The 19,988-nt window shown below is 50.9% G+C and overlaps 1 protein-coding gene across 7 annotated transcripts in view; it reads left to right on the plus strand.

The window, feature by feature from the left end:
- The first annotated feature begins 8,450 nt into the window (after nt 1-8,450).
- ST3GAL3 (ST3 beta-galactoside alpha-2,3-sialyltransferase 3) overlaps nt 8,451-19,988 on the plus strand; it is a 177,597-nt gene continuing 166,059 nt past the window's right edge. For 4 of the 7 annotated variants that reach the window (XM_027747196.2, XM_039384715.1, XM_027747199.2 and 1 more), the window contains exons 1-2: nt 12,411-12,457; nt 13,143-13,287. In XM_027747196.2, the coding sequence (XP_027602997.1) occupies nt 13,173-13,287 (115 nt within the window). In that variant the 5' untranslated portion in view covers nt 12,411-12,457; nt 13,143-13,172. Of the gene's footprint in view, nt 8,555-11,970; nt 12,036-12,410; nt 12,458-12,751; nt 12,850-13,142; nt 13,288-19,988 lie in introns of those variants that run through there. The other 3 variants (XM_039384713.1, XM_039384714.1, XM_039384712.1) reach the window with 3 other exon arrangements.

Genomic DNA, 19,988 nt, shown 5'->3' on the forward strand with positions numbered 1-19,988 from the left:
GGAAACTGGCAATGAGGAGCAGCTCCAGCAAAGGGCTGAGCAGCCCGTGTGGTTGGATCTGCAGTTGCCTGTGGTGGATGGCTGCCCAGGCCACTTGGCTCTGCAGCAGGAATGCAGCTTTGCTTGCTCAGGCCCAGCAGAGCCAGGGCAGGATGAAGGGAGCAGTTGTGTTGGCAGCCAGAGATGGGTCTGTCATGAGTCCTCTCTGACGTTCCCAGTTCCAGCTGGATTGATGTTTCCAAACACCATTTAACAGCTGGTGTCCACAGGGACTGGCAGGAGTGTTAATGCTTTTATTCTGCCACTCTCCCTTGCATAGGGAGCACAGGCATCCTGCTTGGAACCTCAGCCATCCAGGCAGTGGGGCTGGGGCCAATCCTGCTCTTCCTCGCTGGCTGGAGATGAAGGCTCCTCATGGATCCCTGTGGGAGCAGGGGGCTGCGGTGCTGTCACCAGCAGGGAGACCCCCAACTTGGCCCCTCAGCCCTGTGCAGAGCCTGGCAAGGGGAAAGGGACAGAAAAAGAGACCTTGGCTCTTCTCCTTCCCAGCCAAAGCGGTTGAGGAGCTGCCAAGGGCTTTGCAGCAGGGAGAAGAAAGACAGCGTTCATGGGAGCTGCGTGACTCCGAGCCGCTGGGCTGGGAGCCAGGCACGTCAGCACCTGATGGGCCAGCTTGAGGAAGGGCTTCTTGCTCCTCACCTTCTCCAGAGGAGCCCTTTGAAGGGGTCGCAGTGTAGTGAGGTCTTTCCTGCCCCACTGCCCTGCCTGTTCTGGACTGGGCTGTTGCTTGTGTGAGGCATCACACTGGCTCTTTCCCCACTGCTGCCCTGGACCATGCTGGCTGAGACAGCTGCCCAGGGTCCTTCCTGCCTGCCTGTGTCCTCTGGCTTCTGTCAACTTGTGGGGGCAGCCCTGGGGGACCTGGATCAGTCCTCTGCCCATCTGTGCAGACTACAAACAAGCAGCCTCCAGCCATGTGCTGGCTCTGTGGAGGCTGAACGGATTGTTCCCAGCGAGAGGTGCAGGGCTGGGACCATGGCAGAAATCCCTGGGGGCTGGACAGTCATCACCTCTCACAGCAGATCCCCACCCCTTATGCAGGCAGGCTAGAGCCTGCCTAGAGAATCCTTCCTCCAGAAGCCACTGGACAGAAGAGCCCTTGTGGAGCTTTTTTGGAGGAGTGCCTGGTACCTGCTGAGGGAGTCTTTCCCCTTCCCAGTGAACAGATGCCTGGCTATGGCTGGGCCATATGGTGTTTTGGTCTCACCCTCTCCCAGCACAGCCTGTCCTCCAGCCCTACAAGCAGGTGAGATTGCTCAGGGCTCTGCTCCCTGGAGACAGCTCCCCACAGGCTCTGGGAACTGCCAAGCGTCTGGGGTGGGATGAGGTGTGACAGGTCCGTGTCTGGAGTGTGTCCCTCTGAGAAGTGCTGCCCTGTCAGTGTGTCCTTGGCCCTGTGTCACCATTCCAGGAGAGGTTTGGCTGTGCAGAGGAAAGCATAGCACACGGTGAGGTGAGTGGGTGAGTAGATGGCACTTCAGGTTTGGGGTCAAGGATGCTTGTGACAATCCTGGGGACACCAGTCAGGCTAGAATGAAATCTGGTTCTGTCTGCCAGCCATGAGTCTGTGTCAGAGCCAGAGCCTCTGTTTGGGGCTAGATTCATGCTGTAAGCCATTCCTACATGAGCTGGCACATCCCTCCTGGTTCCTCCAGTAGCGTCTCTGCTCTTTTCCCACTCAGGTTTATTGGGTGGATGATCGCCTGAGGCTCAGTGTCAGCAGCCGTGCTCACTCTCAGGCCTGTGGATTTGGGACATGCAGGGATGGGAAGGGAGGAGCTGACAGCTTTGCCCTTTGCCAGCATGTTGCAGGGCACAAGGCCAGCCCTCTTCCTGGCCTGGCTGCAAACTCAGCACCTTGCTCTTCTGCTCCTCTGGCTTTTCCTGTGGGCTCAGGGCTGATCCCGCTCCTGCTGTGGCTGCTCTGCTGACTTGCCCTCCAGCTCCCTGTGCTGCTGTGCTTGCACCCAAAGTGCTGTTAAGCTTGGCTGCCTGGGTGCACTTTTGACTTGTTGTGGGCTGTCTGGGCAGCACCCCCTTTTATCATTGCTAGGGGTTCATGGCAGTGGGTTGTGAAACTCCCTCTTCTCCACCCTGCTCCATCCCATGCACCCAGGAGGGATGATGCCTGTGGAGCTGTCTGTCTGCCCTGGCTGGGACAGCCCGAGCAGTGATGCTGTGCCTGGCTGGGATGCTCTGTGCCATGGTCTGTCCCTGGCACTCCTCCATGTTGGAGATTACCCAATAATTATCCCAACATCCTGTGCCAGTGCAGGGCGGAGGAGCTGGTGCTGCCCCAGGCACTCTGGCAGGGACCAGCCATTTTCATCTGCATAATGGAGAGACTGTAGCACAACTACCATCAGCCCACTCTGGGATATTTTTAGGCCTGGCTGTGCTGATGAGGGAGAGATGACAGGCTCACTCCATATCTGGACCACGCGATGCCTCTCCCAGCTGCAGCCACCTGGTGCAATGGGAGGAGCATGGGCCGTTCCCTCAGGAAAGGCAGCAGTGGCTGGTGCTGTGGCTCTGGGCTTGCTGGGAACAGCTACTGGTGCAGGATACCACCATCCTTCTCTCTCTGAACTCGTGCAGTTTCACTGCTCTTGATAGAGCAGGTTAATGAGTTCCCCAGATCTCACTGGCTCGTGACCTTGAGGGTGTTTCCTGGCTTGTGAAGGAAAAGGAGGGAGGAATCTGAGCAGATGATGCTGTGGGAGTGAAGCATGGGCAGCAACGTGATTACACATGGTCACTTGCTGTCAGAGAAATGGGGAGCCCCTTCAGCTAAGGAGTCTGGCTTTTCTGCAGGGCCTGAGGCTTGGAAAGTGGTATGGAAGAAGGGATCAGAGCTTTCTCTTTTTGGCAGAGCCCCAGGTGAGGCTGCAGCTGACAGAGTGGAAGGAGTGGTGAGTTGGAGGTCACTTGGGTGAGATGCTGGAGGACAGGAGATTTGGGTCAGGAGGCCATCCCTTTGTGGCCAGGCTTGTCTGCAGCTGGTCCTCCACCACTGCTGGGGATACCTGGCATGAAACAGGAGCTCAATGCTCTGGGCATGCACAATGACACAGTGCTGCTGGGAGGTGACAGTGCCAAGCCATGGGTGTGTCCGGGGTGCTGGCAGAGGGGGTGACTGCCCAACACTTCCAGCAGTGCCAGGGTCTATGGCTGGGTTCACACCAGGGCCAGCTTCACACCAGGGCTCACATGCCAACCCAGATGGGTTGTAGGTGCTGGACTCTGAACACAGGACTTGTCTGGGCAATTGTGCAAATCAGCAGTGTTAATCTACGCCATCCACCAGGAACCAGTCTGTCAGGGAGGATGTCACTGGTACCAACACCTCACTGTGGTTAGCTTCCCCCATCCCTGCGTTGGAAGGACCAGCCCTGCTGCAGGTGTAAGCCTCCCTCGACTGGCTGCTGAGCCCTGGAAAGTTCCAGAAGCTGCTTCTGCCTGGCCCTGTGGACCTGCCAGCATCCCCCAGCATAGCAGTGGTTCAAGTGATGGCTGCACAAAGTTCATATTCCCTTGGCTGTGGCACAGGGAGTTGGTTCCCAGGGGGTAGGGTGGGGAACGTTTGTTGGAGAGACTGAGGTCTGTCCCTGCCTTCTTGCAGCTGGGCTGGGTGGGCTGCAGCTGCCTCTGAGGTGTGTGTGAGGGACCTGCTGGCTTGGCTGTTCCCCTGTGGCTCTGGGGCAGGGGCAGAGTCCTCTGGGGCTGGCAGCTTTGCACATGCACTGTTTAGGACCCCACTTACTACACAAGTAGTTCCCTAGTGTTCCCTAAGTCCTGTTCTCACTTGTACCTAGCACCATGGGATTGTGTGACTGTGGGTGATGTACCCGGGGGGGTCGAGGTGCTTCAGCAGCACCCCTGTGTCTGTGTCCCCTGTCTGTGGCTGGCAGCTGAGTCCTCATGGCTGCTGTTAGCCCATGTCCTGCCAGCAAACACAGCACAGCATCCAGAGGCACTTCCCCCTGGCTGCTCTAACTCCCCATCATGTAAAGCAGCTGCAAGAATGCACAGGTTGCCACAAATGCTGAATCTCCAAAACACAGCATGTCCGTGCCCCACGGCAGAGCACAAATCCTTGGCCACATCCTGCAGCACAGGGGTCAAGGCAGTGCAAATCCAGCCCCTGCACCCTCCCACGCAGGCCCTTCTCTGCCCTACGGCCCAGGACATGCTGGGTGGCTTCTTTCCTTTCTCCCCTTTCTCAAGAGAAGCAGATAAGCCTCAGCACCCAGGAGCAGGGCAGGCACTGGGACACGGCCGGGCTGCCTCAGCTGGGCCCCTCCAGCCCAGCACCCTGTGCCCAGCAGCTGCTCCTGGGCCCACAGGTGAAGCAGCAACACCAGCACCTCCTCCACCACCTCCCAGTGACTGGGAGGATTAGAGCCAATTGCTGCTTTCTCTTTCCTCCTGCTTCTCCTTGACCCCTGCCCTTGCTGCCTCCCATCTCCTTGGTCCCTTTCCTGAGCATCATGCTTGCCCTGGTCTTGGGTGGGCAGGCAGTGGGATGCTGCCAAGGGTGTCTTCACTCTGGGCACATGGCCCTCCATCCTGGGAGGTGCTGATGACCCTTGGTGCATCACAGGGTTTTGAGAGGGGCAGCCACCCATGGAGGGGTGCAGCCTGTGGCTCTGCAGACCAGGCATGCCCTGGGAGTTGCTTACCAGAGGCAGCGTGGCCAACCATTCCTCGGGACACGTGGGGAGCAATGCGAATGGGGAAGGTTTGTAAATCTGAAGTGGACACTGACTCCACCACTTCTGCTGCTCTGCTTATGCTGTGAGTTTTGGCATCAGCTCACTTGGGCACGTGTGGGAGAGACAAGTATGAGCAACAGAGCTGTTTGCTGTGTTGCATGAAGGTCGCAGGTGTGTTACTTGGGTTCGGAGGCTTCAGTTCACCAGGGAGCAGTGGAGATAAGACAGGGTTCAGGTTGAAGAGGCTGTAAAGAGGAGCCCATGGCCACATGGCCCCATCACCACAGCAGGCCAGCTGAAGGTGCTTGCTCCAGTGCTAGTAATTAAGTACTGAAGCTCCAGGCTAGAAATGAGGCATTCTCTGGGTAAAGGGCTGGTGATGAGCACTGCTACAGGCAGTGTGATGCCACAGAGCCAGCATGGGCTGTCATACCTGTTTTTAGAAAGACATGTGCATGAGCTGGAAGAGCAGGTGAAGAAGACTGTCCTCAGGCTGACCCATCCACACCCTTTCTACTGCTTTTTCCATCACACAGGAATCAATCCCTGTCTCCTCTTTCCTGCTGGAGCTGTTTGGACAGGAGATCAGGAGGGGTGAACCTGAGGATGCACACAGGTCAGGGCAAAACAGCAAGCACGTCCATGCAGCAGCCCTTCTTCATCCTCAAGCCACAGATGTCAAAAAACTGAAGTTGAGACCATCTAATCTTATTTGTAGGCTACTGCACGGTGGGGATGGCTGTCCCTGCAGCCTTCAGTGACCATGCTGTACTTACTTTCAGGTTTGAGTTTTTCCCATCTTCAACTTTTCACCTTTGGCTCCTGCACTTCTCTTTGCCCACAGCACTGCTCTGTTCCCCCTGGCAAGGAGACCCTCTCCGAGGGCAGTGGAGTAGCCTGAACTCCTCACATCCCACACAGCTTTATTTGCCACATTTCCAAAGCCTTAGCTTCTTTTTTATGGTGGTGCTTCTCCTCAGGATTTCTGAGCCTGTTCTGAAGTTTGCAGAGCTGGACCAGCCATCCAGTTGGCTTTGCCAGAGCTCTAGCTCTGCTTGGTAATCCCCTCCATGACTCTCTGACTCATGGTTCTCAGAACCAAGGTGCTGTGCTGTGGGCTCACAACAACAGTCATGTTTGGAGACAGCCCTCTTTTTCAGCTTTTTTTCCTTAATTCCACCTCCCAGCCCTGCTTTCTGGGAGATCCTCCACCCTGTGGTACAGCCTGTTCTCTCCATTCCCAAGAAAATTCCTTTGCAGCCCATCACTGTGCTGTGCATTGTGATCATTTTCCCAGGCCTTTCAGCTCATGCTGTAGCAGCAGGCAGCCTGTTTAGTATTTTATAACCCCCAAATGTAAGCCTTGACCTTTTCATTCAGGCAATTGGTTTTAAGAACTATTAAATGGCACTGGATCAGGATACTGTCACTGTGGGTCTAGGTACACTCCCCATTGTTGATGTCTCCCCATTAAGACTTGGCTCACCGACAGACCTCAGAATGTAGCTGTTGATACACATAGTTGTTAAATCTTGAGTATTATTAATTCTTTATAACACAGACTTTTAATTAAAATTCTATGGAATTGTTGATGGCAGTGGAGAAGGCAAAGTGTGCTCTCACTCTCACAAGCCAGACCTTTCCTTTTGCCAACGAAAGAGTTTCCCTGCAAGGTCTGTGCTGTGTAACAGCCTCAGGATGCCCTTAGCTGTGCTTTCACCTCCCCAGCAGCAGTCGGGGGTTCTCTGCCATTTCTCTGCCCATTACTTTGGCTCTTTGAATCACACTGGCCTCCTACCAGCTGACCATTCATTTAAAATTAACAGGTATGTTTAGGAGAGTCTGTGATTATGTCATCAAAATGTTTGCAAATTAACTTGGGCCCTGTGGCACGAGCATGACTGGTTTGGGGACCTTTCTCCTTGTGCCACTGCTCTGCCAAATTCCCTCCTCTCTCTGGAAGCACGGGAGATGGAGTCACTCCTGCCATTCCCGTTTGAGAGGAGGCAGCAGCTGGACAGTACCTGCTACCTCACCTGACTCTTTCAGCTGTTCTTATGGCATAAAAGGGGACGGGGCAATGCTTGGCTGGAGGGCTCAAGATGAGCCCATTGAGAGTCATGGCCATCACAGCTCCAACTGTCTCTGAAATTCAGGTTTATTCAGAGATCATCCCAGAGACTCAAGGAAAGCACTCCTGGTGCCAGAGAAGCAGCGTGGCCACAGCTGGAGCTGGGCTCCTTCCAGGTTCCTGCAGCACCAGCACGAAGAAGTGCGCTGTGATATCCAGTGATGGCACATGGGCTGGGCAAGATTCCACATTTTACTCCTGGCTCTCAGGTAGGCTTCACTGGGGGTGCTGCTGGGGAGAGACTATTTTAGCTGGTTTGTTAAGGGGTAGAATTAAAGATGGAACCTTCACATAGCCTATTATTTAAGAGGCTGTTTTCATGGTGTGCAGTGCACCAGATTCCACAGTGACTGCTGTCACTCTGAACAGGTTGGGTAAAATATTAAGAGGCATTGCAAAATATTTCCCAGACAGGACGCTCAAACCAGCCTGGATGCCAACAGGCACCACTTGGTTCTGTGCTTTCCTCTCTTTCACAGCACAGTGACCTACTGTGAGCTGGGATGTCTGCTACTGGACAGCTCACTGTGGCTTGCTCCCTCCTGCCAGGCTCAGCTCCCTAAGCCCCCTGAAATGTGGCACCCCTCTGCTCCGTGATGCCTGGCTGGGTAAAACAACTGCTGGCCAGAGGAAAATCCCACTGGACTCTGCCTGCAGTCCTCAGGCCCCCAGAGGACCTGTGGGCACGGTGCCCTGTGTCATGCTCTCTGTGAATACAAGCTCATCTTTTCAGTGACTGATCTGTGATGCTGCTGGAGAGGCAGCCATGACATCCGTGATTTTAGGACAGGGAGCAGGCAAGGAAGGTGTGTGGGAGTGAGGGTGTCCCTGATCACCAAACTCCCTCCGTCAGGGTTCTGGATGTGCAGCTGAGATCCAGCTGACCAGCCCAGGTGGCTCTAACCTGTCAGCAGCAGGTCTGGAAAAGACTCAGGATGATCCTGCCTGAATGCTTACCCTGATGCTATGGCAGAAAGGACTAATGCAGGCCTTTAAGACAGAAAATAGGAAAAAGCAGATTTAATCCCTGTGTCAAAGCATTAGGGACGCTCATTGTGGGATTCTACATCTTGAAAAGGATTCAGGAAAATCAGAGAGGCTGTGTAGAGCAGAAATGCAAAAAATGGCTTGAGGGTGGGAGGAAAAGCCTGGCAGAAAGAGAATTAAGCAACTCAGTATATTTAGCTTATCAGAAAGACGGATGAGAGGGGGTTTGCTAGCAGCATATGTGTAGTGTCACAAAGAGAAAATGCCAGGCTCTGAAAGGCTCTTTAATCAAGCAGAAGGCAGAACAAAATGGTATGTCTGCAAGCTGAAGCCAGACGCAGGGAGGTGGGATGCTCTTCTGAACGTGAGGGTGAGGGACTCCTGAAACAGACCCAGAAAGGTGGGAGTCTCCACCGCTTGTCTCCAAATCAAGCCTACCTCCTCTCTTGGAAACTATGCGTGAACCAAACACAGAGTACTGGAATTACTGCAAGGAGATGAACCGCTGAGCACTGTGCTGGCCAGCTGCTCACCAGCCACTGCCAGGCAGGACCATTGGGTCACTTCAGCTGAGGAAGACCCTGGGAAACCGGGTCCAGTTGGGCAGAGTGCTCAGGGAGCTGACTGGACAGGCTCCAGGTGTTTACCTGCGCCCGTAGCGGTAAGTGTGGCTCTTTGCTGTTGAAAACATCTGGAGGGTAGCAGAATTTTTCAGCCAAATTCAGATTGGTTTAGCTTATTTCGTGTGGGCCTGCTGCTGTTTAACATTTCTGTTCTTAGCACAACCAGAAATGCAAAGTATTCTCCACAGGCTGATCACAGAGTCTGCGCTTAAGAATAAAGCATAATGAGTGTGTGAATGAAACAAGTTCAGTCAGAGAGATAAGACAGAATACAAGTGTCTTACAGCCCAGATTGCATTCCCCAAGCCTGTGCATCAGCAGAGGTAATCTCTATCTAGCCATTACTTGAAAGAGATCTTTGCTGTGGTATTTAGTGATATTTAATTAATCATAAAATATTGCATTAATTAGTATCAGGTTTGATTTGATGACATGTAATTTGGGGAGAAGGATTACAGTGTGAGTATTAGAATGATAATTTTTATAGGGTAGAGAAGCAAAAGGAGATTAGGAGTCTCACTATGGAGGAAGCCCAGAGGCTGATGTGTGTGTTTGGCATCTGAAGCAGATAGTTACAGCATAACTTTATTTACTGTTGGGAAAAGAACATGTAGCTGTTATTTACATGCCCTTCATATAGTATATGGCTCAGCCACCGGGAAAGAAAAAAGCAGGCAGGCATCAGTTCAGTGGGAACGCCCCATGGTGCTTAGCACCACACACGAGGGGCATTTGCAGAGCAATTTTGGCATGCCCCAGGTGGGCTCCTTTCAAAAGAAGGGCAGAAGGAAGCTTTGCTGATGGTCACCCGCTGTGCCCAAGTCATGCCTAGTCCATCATGATCATCCCAAGCAGCATGCAGCATCGATGCAGGGACATGGGGGTAGGAACCCTCACTGCCTGCTCTGAGCAGTGACCAGTCCAGCTGTCCTGCGTTACCTGCTAATGCAGCCACCAGCTGTGCCCTCTGCCAGAGCTTTTTTTCCCCAGATTGTGGCCAGTGTTGCTGCAGGAAATGCTCTGCAGATATGTGGGCAGCCACAGGCTCAGCAGGTTTGCCACAAGTGGGTTTTGTTGAGCAGGATGGGCTGCAGCTCTTGCCCTATCATTTGGTCAGTTTGGCTTTGAAAAGCTCCAGAGCATTCTGGAAAGCGGCACAGCAATATGATAGGATTTAATCAGACTTAATTATTCCCCTGCTGTCTATCTCCTAGCAACATCCAGCTTGACATCTGCCTACGAATGAAACGTATAAGCTAAGTAGGAACACGCTCAGACTGAAGTCTTGCTACTTGAACCAAATCACTCCACTAATCACTGTGTTAATTCATCTCATGGCTGTTAGACGGCTGCCAGGCGCTGGTACCTGATTTTCAAAGATACACAGTGCTTCTCTCCTGAGTTTTTTCCAGGCTGGCAAGAAGTGTGACTTCATCCTTTCCAGCACACCGACACCTGATAACGGGGGTAGGGTTTCCCGAGTGACAAACACGGGTTCAGGAGCAAGCCCCAGCCTTGTCACTGTTTGGCTTCGTGCTGTAGGTCCCTGCTTATCTCATCGTTGAAATCAGATCACCTGCTGTGCCTGCACACCGTGGGGTTCAAAGGCCGAGTGGTACAGTTGGGACAGTTTAGGTGAGGTTTGGGGTCAGACAGAGCAGATGTGGCATAGTGGGCGCAGGCAGTGCAGGCAGCTCCGTGTCACTGGGACCAGGGCAGTTGAGGCAGGGAAAAGAGACCCAGCTTACATGGATAGAGGGATGAAAAGGGGAAGACAGAAGCGGGCCTAAAGCGTTTGCAGAGTAAAACTGGGCTCCAGTCAGACACGATGAGGCACAGGAGTCAGTGGTGCTACTGGAAGAAATGAGCCCGGCAGCAGAGCTGGGGCCTTTGGAGGAGGCAGCCCAGCCCAGCTCTGGCTGCCAGCTTGCCATGAAGCTGGAGGGAAGGGAGCTGCCTCAGATGGGTGAGAGCAAGAAGCATCCTGAGTGGGTCAGCCCTGGGAGCTGGGGGTTGTGTGGGCAGCAGAGGGAGGGCAGACCTGCAGATGGACAGGGCTGTGTGGATGCGCTCGTGTCCCCTCTCTACGCACCTTCTATGGGGGAAATTGGTGCCAGTGGTACCTGGGTGTTTCCATGAGTCTGATGGTCTCTCCTGTGCTGCATCTAGAAGTTGTTGGTATTCAAAAAAACCTAATGGTACGTCAGTGAGACACGTGCCTCCCTTATGTCTCTGCAGAGGAGTGTGGCAGTTCTGCAAGCCTGGCTGTGTGGGTGCCACACTTGCAGCCAGCTTGCACTGACTTCATTTGTGTGGAACACAAAGTGAGGTTTCTGGCTGTGAAAGTGGAGCTGTGTGAGTCCCTACCAGCTCTCCCTGTGACCTACATGAACTCTGCCTTTTGTGGACTGTCAGGGAGTGGGCTCAGGCAGTGCTCAGGCAGCCCTGTGCTGCTCAAGGCAGTGTCTGCTGTTTGACATTGGCACCTGGGCTCACCTGCACTGGGAGCTGCCACCATGCCAGACATGATCCTACTTAGATTCTCTTAAACTCACGTGGGTTTTGTTTTCCTTCTTTTACCCATGACACATGGAGGGTCACTGGGCTGCTGTGCTGTTCTGAAGATGCAGGTTTATTCCTAATGTTTTTTTTCCTTTCAGATGACTTTTCTCCACACGACTAATAATTTCCCTTTATCATTCTGTCCCCGTGCTGCCTTATACTCGAGTTTGTCACTTGTCCTTTGCCTAATGAGCATTGGGGGTAAGGGCAAGGCCAGCAACAAAGAGGACAATGCTGTGGGAAAAGCGAGGTGCAGGTTGGCCCCAGTGCTGCAGTGCTCACAGGGCAGCTGTGCAGTGAGAACGTGGAGACCCTAAAAACCCCGGGGAGTGCCTGGGACCTGCACTGGCTGCGTGGTGTGAGCTGTGCTGTGCCGTAGGAGGGCAGCTGATGGGGTCTGTGCCGCCCAGCATGGTCCGTGCAGCCTGGCGTGGTCCAGCGGTGGAGGCTGTGCCACACTGGGAAGCCCGGGGAGGCGGCACAGTGCCGTGCAGTGGCTGGGCAGGACCCTGCCGGGTCTGCAGTGCAGTCGGGATCTGCAGGAGCTGGAGGACGGTGTGAAGGCAGTGGCTGGTGTGTGCGGCACGGACAGGGGCTGTGGGGCAGTGACGGCAGAAGGCAGGGCTGGGCTCCCTGTGCAGTGGCTGCCGCCTCGCTGGGCAGAGCAGGGCAGGGGTGAGGCCGTTCGGAGCAGCGCTCGAAGGGTGGGCAGCGCAGCAGCGGAAGGGAGAGGCAGCGCACTCGATGCAGTGAGCGCAGGGCAGGGGATGCCGTGTCACTGCCGGGGCACAGCGCTGGGCAGCGGGGACGTACAGAGCGGTGGCGGCGGGGTCCGGAGGTGCCTCGGCTGGGGAAGGTGCAGTGCTGTGCGGTGACAACGCGTCAAGCCTGGCAGGGGCTGAAGTGCCTGGAGGGGCCACGCAGTGCCAGGACTGGGGGCACCGCAGCGGTCCGGAGGTGCCGCGGCGCAGGGCTCTGGCGGGGCGGGGCGGGCACGCGGCGGGAGCGGAACCGGCCGCCGGTTCCGGGGGTGCGGGCGGGGCGGGGGGGGGGGGGGCGCGCGGGGGTCTCCCCGCGCACGCGCACAGCCGCGCTGCCGCAGCGCCCCTCCGGCGGGGACCCCCCGCCCGCGCGCCGTTGGCTGCGGGCGCGCCCCGCGATTGGCTGGGGCGCGGCCCCCCCGCGCCGTCCCATTGGCTGGCGGCGGCCGCTACGCGGGCGGGCTCCGCCCCCTCCCCCCGCGCGCCATTGGCGGGCGCGGCGCCCCCCGGCGGCGGCGGCGGCGGGTCCCGCGGGGCGCGCCCGGCATGGCGGCGCCCGCAGCCCCGCGCCCGGGGGGCGCAGGCGGGCTCCGAGCGCCCGGGGCCGGCGGCGGCCGGGTGAGGAGGGGCCGGGGGGCGGGCAGGGCCGGGCGCAGGGGCTGTCTCGGCAAGCGGGGCCCGGCGTGGCGCGGGGTAGCCGGGTTGGAGCCCGGCGAGGCGCGGGCAGCACGGCGGCGCTGCCCGTTCAAACCCGGGCTGAACCGGCCGCGGGGAGCTGTCAGCCGGCGCGGAGCTGCCGTGCCGCCCGGGCCCGGCCGTCCCCAGGCGCCGGCACCGCCTCCAGGGCAGCGCGTCCCCGCGGCGTGCCCGGGGCTCCGCCGCGCTCCAGCCCCGAGCGGCGCTGCCCGGCCGCGCCCGCGGGCCCCGCCGGCCCTGGGACACCGCGGGCAATGCGGGTCCGCTCTGCGGCGTGTCGGAGGACGCGGTGCTCGCCAGGCCTCGGCGGCCGGGTCCGTGCCGGGCTCGGTTGTGTGGAGCGGTCGGGAGCGGGGCTGGTGCCCTGTCACAGCGCTGCGGTGACCCCCCCGCCCCGCCGGAGCCGCGTGTACCCTTGGGACAGCCAAAAAAGGCAGCTGCCTTGGGTGGTAGTTAGTACTTCCCTGACGCGGTGTGGGTAGCGGGTGTGTTTGACCATGTGTTTACCTTGTTACACGATTACTGTGGGTGTGGGAGTGCCTCTTAAGGGATGTCCCTAGGGAGAAGGCGGCTCCGACCCCAACCTCAACGTGCTTTTCTCTCTCAGGTCATGTAGAAGAGCAGATTTAATGTGAAGATGGGACTGTTGGTGTTTATGCGTAACCTGCTGCTAGCCCTCTGCCTCTTTCTGGTACTGGGATTTCTGTACTATTCCGCTTGGAAGTTGCACCTTCTCAGATGGGAGGATTCAAGTAAGTATAAAGCACCGTGTAACTTGCTGGGCTCCCTAAAATGTCTCTCAAATAGTTGCAATAGCAGAGAGGTGGTTCTGATTTAGTGGTATTAGAGGGATGTGGTTAAGCCCACTCAAATGCTGGAGCTTTTAGTATGCTTAAGGGGTCGAATTTGTGACTACCTAATGCTCTTTATGGCTTTACTTTTATTACTGGGTACAAGAGCAGGTTGATGCTTTACAAATCTAGTATTCAAGACCTCAGTTCTTGGAATATTTTGTGTTAGTTTATGATTCCTAATTGTCAAAATAAAGAATTTGCATTTTGAGGCTTTTGTTCCCTGAATCTTCTCTACGTTTTAAAATATCTATGAAAAGTTGTTTTTTTCTCTGGTGAATTTTGATTTCTTTCTATAATCGTGTATGCTGGTTATCTCATCATCTTATTTTGTCCTTCAGAAATCCTCATCTTCCATTTATCTTCCCTGTTATTATCTGCCAACTATCTGTCATCTAAAAGGATGTCTCTCAACCTTTTTAAGTCCAGAGAGACATCTGACCTCATTGAATACAATTTGAGGATTGTGCTGTGCCACAGGAGGTTACAGTTGCAACGACACAGAAATTAGGCCGAGGTTTGATTGCTCAGTTACTCCTCTTATTTTTGCCTGTGTTGATTGCTTTCCTGCTCGCATGCGAGAATTATTTATTGAAAATACAAAACCCAAGAAAACATTTCCCGCCTCCCCCCCTCCTGCCCAAAACACAAGCCAGGCTTCTCTGCAGCTGTTCCACGGGCTGTTTCAGATGTCTCACAGCCGACTGTTGCTCCCTGGATCAGCAGCTGAGAAACACTGATCCAGAGCCGACAACAAGCCCCTGGTCAAATTCTGCCTTCGCTGTGTCGCGTTTCCGTGTGTGCTGCTGGAGGTTTCTGCTGCAATGCTTGTTAAACTTAAGTGTTTTTCTACCTCTGTATGCTCCAAATCTGTGGTTATGTGCTCTTAAGAAGTTTTGCATGATGACAGATGAGGACTCGAATATGACACTTGTGCTGATGCAGTGATTTTTGCAAGGAGAACTGCTAAGGTGCTTTGTACTAGAACAGGTATTGTAAGATTGAATTTATTTTAATCAGTGTCTTTCTGCACAGGGATTGTTTCTTCAGGTTTGTGCTTCAGAGAGGGAGCTAAGAATCTTGATTGTGACCTTCTGAAAAGTAGCACTATTGATGATGAGGTGTAGAAAATCCTTCCTGCATGAAAATAAGTACAGTCGTAGTTAACAGTTTTGCCTTATTGTCACGTGAAAAGGAGGATTTTTCTGTCCCACCTGTATTATTGTATTTTTTGTCTATTAGTGTCCCCCTCCCAGGAGTTCAAAGCCTTTAAAGTCTGAAAACAGTCAGTCAGTGTCTCCTTAGGGGGAGACCCGTCGCTTGACAGATTCTCACACTGAAATGACAGGACTTTTGATACCCTATTTATGGGGACTGCACTTAACAGCAGTGGAGAACCTTCTCAGCAAGTTTCTCCTACGAGTTGTTCCACTGTAGACAAGCCTGCCAGCACCAAAAAAAACCCAAAAAACCAGCTCACAAAATAACTTTTATTAATACAAATCTGTGACAACTTACAGGGTTTGCATCGTCAGTGATAACATTTAACTGCAAAATTCCACTTAATGAATAAAACCTCAAACCAGAAGCACACTCTCCAAAAACAACTCCCTAAGAAGCAAGAGCTCACTATAACACCTCAATACAAAACTCAAGCAACCCCAGCCAATGACAGACCAGTTTGGAAAGACTAGGACAAAATCTAAACACACTTGCTAACACAAGGTGAAAAGGAAAGAATATAGCCACTTCTCACTAGCACACACTTTAACTCACCAAGACCAAGAAATACACACTTTAAGGCAAACCAAAATACAATGACTTGGAGTACGTGATCTAAGGCATTAAAGTATAATATATAAAAAAAAGGTAAATTATATGCATGGTAGTGTATAAGGTATAGGGCAATGTAAAATTTGTAAGGCAAGGTAAAATTAGTATCTGTAAGGTAAAGGTCAAATAAATAAAGCAATGTAAAATATCAAAGTAAGGGGAAAGGGGAAAGCAAAGTATAAAAAGCAAAGTACAATTAGTAAGGCAAGATATAAGGAAGCAAAGAACAATTAGTCTATAAGGAAGCAAAGTACAATTAGTAAAGGTGAAAGCAAAGTAAAATATAAAAACGATTGCTGGGGTCTTTTGGGAAGCCATCAGGAGTCTCTGTCCCTTTTTGTGTAGCCTTTTCACCTTACAGTGGGTTTCTGGGAATGCCCCTCTCCAGGTGCCAGGGTCTTTCCAGAACCGCTCAGGACTGTCACTGTGGCCTTCAATTGATCTATCACCTTACACTTATCTGCTACCACGTGATCCATTATGAAATTATGCCACCTGCCATCCTTTGCTTCCTTCATATCACCAGGAAATCACTTTCGACTTCCCAAGGCCTGCAAAAAACCCCTTCATGCCACAATTTGTGCGAGATCTTTGCTACACGTGGAGAAACAGCTTTGTGTTTGTGTCATGCACCAAGGTGCTGGTGAGGGTTCTGACTTTCTCCCAGGTTTTTCTGCCTTTAGCTTTGTGTGCCATTTGTTATTTCACGCCCTGCCAGTCACTGGGGAGTTCTGTGGTAACTTTGCCTTGTGACGCAGGGTTGCAAATCTATGTGCAAATACTGTGGGTTTCTGTAAATGGAACATTTTTACCTGGAAAGATGACGTTAAGTTGCAGCCTAGTTAGAGTGCATCGGCTGATTTTGGGTACCCAGGATGTTCTGACAGGAGCACTGTGAGGTGACATCACAGACCTTTTGTTTGGTGTGTGTCTCCTTTCTGTTAATCTTTTGTGTAAAATGTGTTGTTCATTTATTCTTGCAAGTTGAAGTGCACATACAAAGCGATGATGCTACTTTCAGGATTTAGATTATTGATCTTTATCAGTTGTCGCAATTGACTCAGGCTGTACTGTTGTTCCTTCTAGACACTTTTATGGATTGTGTCTTAAATATCAGATGAAGCTCCTTGAAATATTAGTGTGAACAGCAGTCCAGGGTAAGAGGACAAAATTTTCCATGTTACTTTTGAAGCAGTGAAGGTTTCAGTTGGTCTTCAGAGTTTTGTATGCACCAAAAAACATTTTATTTATCGTGTAATTTTACACAGGAGAAACTTATGCAAATTCAAAATACAAATTTAAAAGTCCATATTGGGAAACTTGATATCAAGACCTAATGTTAAGCTTCTAAACATTTGGAAGTTAACAAATTACAGACTTGAATTGACTTAGTTAACTGCGATTAAACTTCCTTGAGCATGTGTAATATGATACAACATATAATGGGCCAATTATACTTTCTATTTGCTTAAGGGAGCCTTGCCTAGTTCAGTGCACAAGGCAGGTGGTTTCCTGAATTCAGTGTGTGACCTTGTAAATTTTGTTTAAGATTGCTATGATAATGCTGATGTCCCCAAAGGCAAAACTAAGTCAGATGTGGTAATTTTTGTGTACTTAATGATCCAAGATTGTTGATGGTGTGTTAAGTTACCTTTTTATTAAATAATTTTCTCTTTTCTTGTGACCAGTGTATTATTTTTTCTGTTTAATAATGACTCCCTAGCTTCATCAGTCACATTCCTCTGTTCTGTTCTACTCTCTGCGCTGGAGGAGGCACGAAACTAATCTGATCCTGACATCTGACACCCTTGAAATCTCTTCATTGACTGGTTTTGGTAAACTTGACACCTGTCCTTAATAACAGAAGCAAACAAATTTGCCATAGAGTATGGTGGAAAACACTTGATCTGCTTACTTGCTGTTTCTGTGGTTTGTTCATTTAAGGTTTTAGAAAATGCCTGCACGTGTTGTTGTTATGAATGAATTTGAATGGTAACTTTGTAAAGAATCTAGTCTCCCTGAGACTTGGATGTTTGTGTATTTAGCTGCTAAAGTAAGTGAATACCTAAAGTAATTTGTTTATATGCACTTCTGACCTCTGCAAGAAAGGAGGCTAAACTTCAAAATAGACTGAAAGATACACATCAGTGTTTCTCTTAACGATCTCTTAACATTAAATGTTCTCCATTTAATGTTAAATCTGTCTTTGAGTGATGCCTTATTGAGTTCTGAGAGACTATTCTCCTTACTGTGCAACTCTACACCTTGCCAAAATACAAAGGAGAATAAGGAATAATTAATTCTCTAAGGCTTATCTTTCCTGTGACAAGAATAGATTGAATTTGGCTAATGTGAACTAATTAACATTGAATTAAGTTCAGCTGTTTCTTCCATTCAAGACAGACCTCCAGTGATTGCTACCCCTCTCTCTCAAAGCCTTGTTTTGTGGCTGTATGTTGTCAGTTCTCAGGGCAAGCAGCAAAGCACAGAAACGAGGTGTGTAACGCTTGTGTGAGTGCAGGAGGGCCCTTGAGTTCTGGTGATTGTTGGGATAAGTAGTGTTTGGGACAGAGGTGAGCTTTTCTTCTTCTCTTTCCCGATTTTTGTGTTGCAGCTTCAGGCTCTGACAGTAGTGGTGAGAGCTGTGCACCGTCCGTGCGTGTCCTTCCCAGAGGCAGTGGTGACAGATTCCGTAGCCCTGTGATGAAGAGTGTTGAGCTGCACAGAGGTGTGCTGAGCACATAGAACTGTGATGTGGGAGACAAACGAGGAAGTAAAAAGTTTGTGATCAGGTTTAGCTGTCCTGAACATTCCAGAAGGATCTTAGAGCAGCAGATAGTTGTACCTCTCTGTTCGTTGTGTTTCTGGACACTTGGTTGCCAGGGAATTCTTGCATAGTAATTGTGGCAATAGGATCAGGCTTTGAGAAGTGCACTGCAGCCTCTTTCCTAACAATTTCCCATCCTATTCCTTCCACCTTCCCTGATGCTTTTGGCTCTGAGGAGGAACGAAGGTATTATGTGTACCAGTGTGAAGAAGGCAGCTTGTGGGAAGGTGCACCACTGTCTCTGAAAAGTACAGTGGGAGATGGGCTCTTGCTGACAGGGCCTCTTAGGTTTGCTTTATCAACTTGGAGAAATGCATTTTTACTCATAACAAATTTAATACTGATACTTGTTACTTAACCTGGTACGTGTAGAGCCGATTTTGCAACTTCAAAATGCATGGGTTGTAAGGAAGGAATGATTCCATTAAAAAAATGCCCTGGCTATGGAAATATTGGACTCATTCCCTCAAGGCAGCTTTTTCTTTTTCTCCCTTTCTCACAGTATTGAAATATACTTAGGACAAGGACAGTGTGATGCTGTTTTCTTGTTCTCTCTTGTATGTCTCTACATTAGCATGGAGTTAATTTAAAGAAATAGATACTCTGCTTTAGGTACTTTTGCCAAAACCTAAGTTAGTACAATTTGTAGCTATATATTTTGAGCTTGTCAGTTTGAATGTGGTTTTTGAAACGTTTCCAGGTATGTTCTGTTGATGTCTCCGTAAAACAATCAAGTCACTACTCTGTCATCTGTTGCTCTGTGTTATTTTCAACTCTAATTCTGGAAAGGAAGCCAAAGAGATAAAGCTTTGGGAAGAGATTTTTCTGAAGGTATTTCAGAACCCTTATCCTTTTTATTACTTTTTTTTTTTTAATGTCTGTTTCCATGGTAACTGAAGAGACATAAACAGGCAAAACTGACTCACTTCTTACAGGTTTTTAGTCTGCTTGCATTTCCATGGAAACCAGTCTTGCAGCAAAAAAGGCTAAATTAATCAAAAGCAATCAAACCTTTATTAATATAAATACTGGTTTATCTCTTTCGAAGTGAAATGGTATTTTTGTCACTTTTTGTATCAGTGTCTAAAAATGTGCTGAAGAAATGTATCTTCTTACAAGGGTTTGGAACGTGCTCGCTCTTTCTCCCGTGGCTAAAGCCCCATGGTTCGTGTGGTGATATCTACTGTGGGTACAACTGTTGTGTCTTCAGTTACTGGGAGTGTCATTTTGCTGCGTCAAAGGAGTGGATCTTGCATACCCTGACCTCTGACTTCCTTCTGTTCTGTTGTTTAATGAAAAACCAATGAAGAGACACTGTTGGTGTGTGAGCAACTAGGCCACAGAGACAAATGTGTCCTCTTTGTGGAGTGAGGCACGAAATGGTTTTGTGTTCTGCTGTGATTGTCCTACTTGCCTTTGCCAGAAGATGGGAATGCAGGAGTGCTCCTGTAAAAAACAACAGCTCTGGGCCAGCTCAATTTGGCACTGGGAGCATAAATCTGATTAAAGTGGTTTGAGCTAAGATGGCTGAGTTGATGGTTAGGTGTGTGAGAGAGCTTATCTTTTTTTTTTTTATTGCAGGAATTACAAGGCACTCATGCTGGTGTTGTGAAGGGTGGTAAGGAAATGGTGATAGTAAACGTTTTAATTGCTCAGCAGCTGTCCTTGGCCTTTTCTTTAGGAGCGAGTGTGTGTGCCTGTATGTTCTTTAAGGCAGACTTTATTGCTGTTGGCTCTGCTTCCCAGGCTGGAAAGCCTGAAAGATTAACCTTGTGGGCATTAGCTTTTTTAAAAAAGACTGTTTGGACAGTATTGTGCAGCAGTCTTAAGTTTCCTGAAACGGTTACTTCTTTTGCTTTGCAGGAAGAGCCCTGAAACAGCATTGAGATGGATTATTGTGGCTTCTCTAATGTTTGAGTTATTAGTAACTTCAAGGTTTGTT

Source organism: Pipra filicauda, unplaced genomic scaffold (genome assembly GCF_003945595.2).
Source record: "Pipra filicauda isolate LSUMZ 115617 unplaced genomic scaffold, ASM394559v2 scaffold36_size6622888_pilon, whole genome shotgun sequence".
In the NCBI taxonomy this organism is placed as follows: domain Eukaryota; kingdom Metazoa; phylum Chordata; class Aves; order Passeriformes; family Pipridae; genus Pipra; species Pipra filicauda.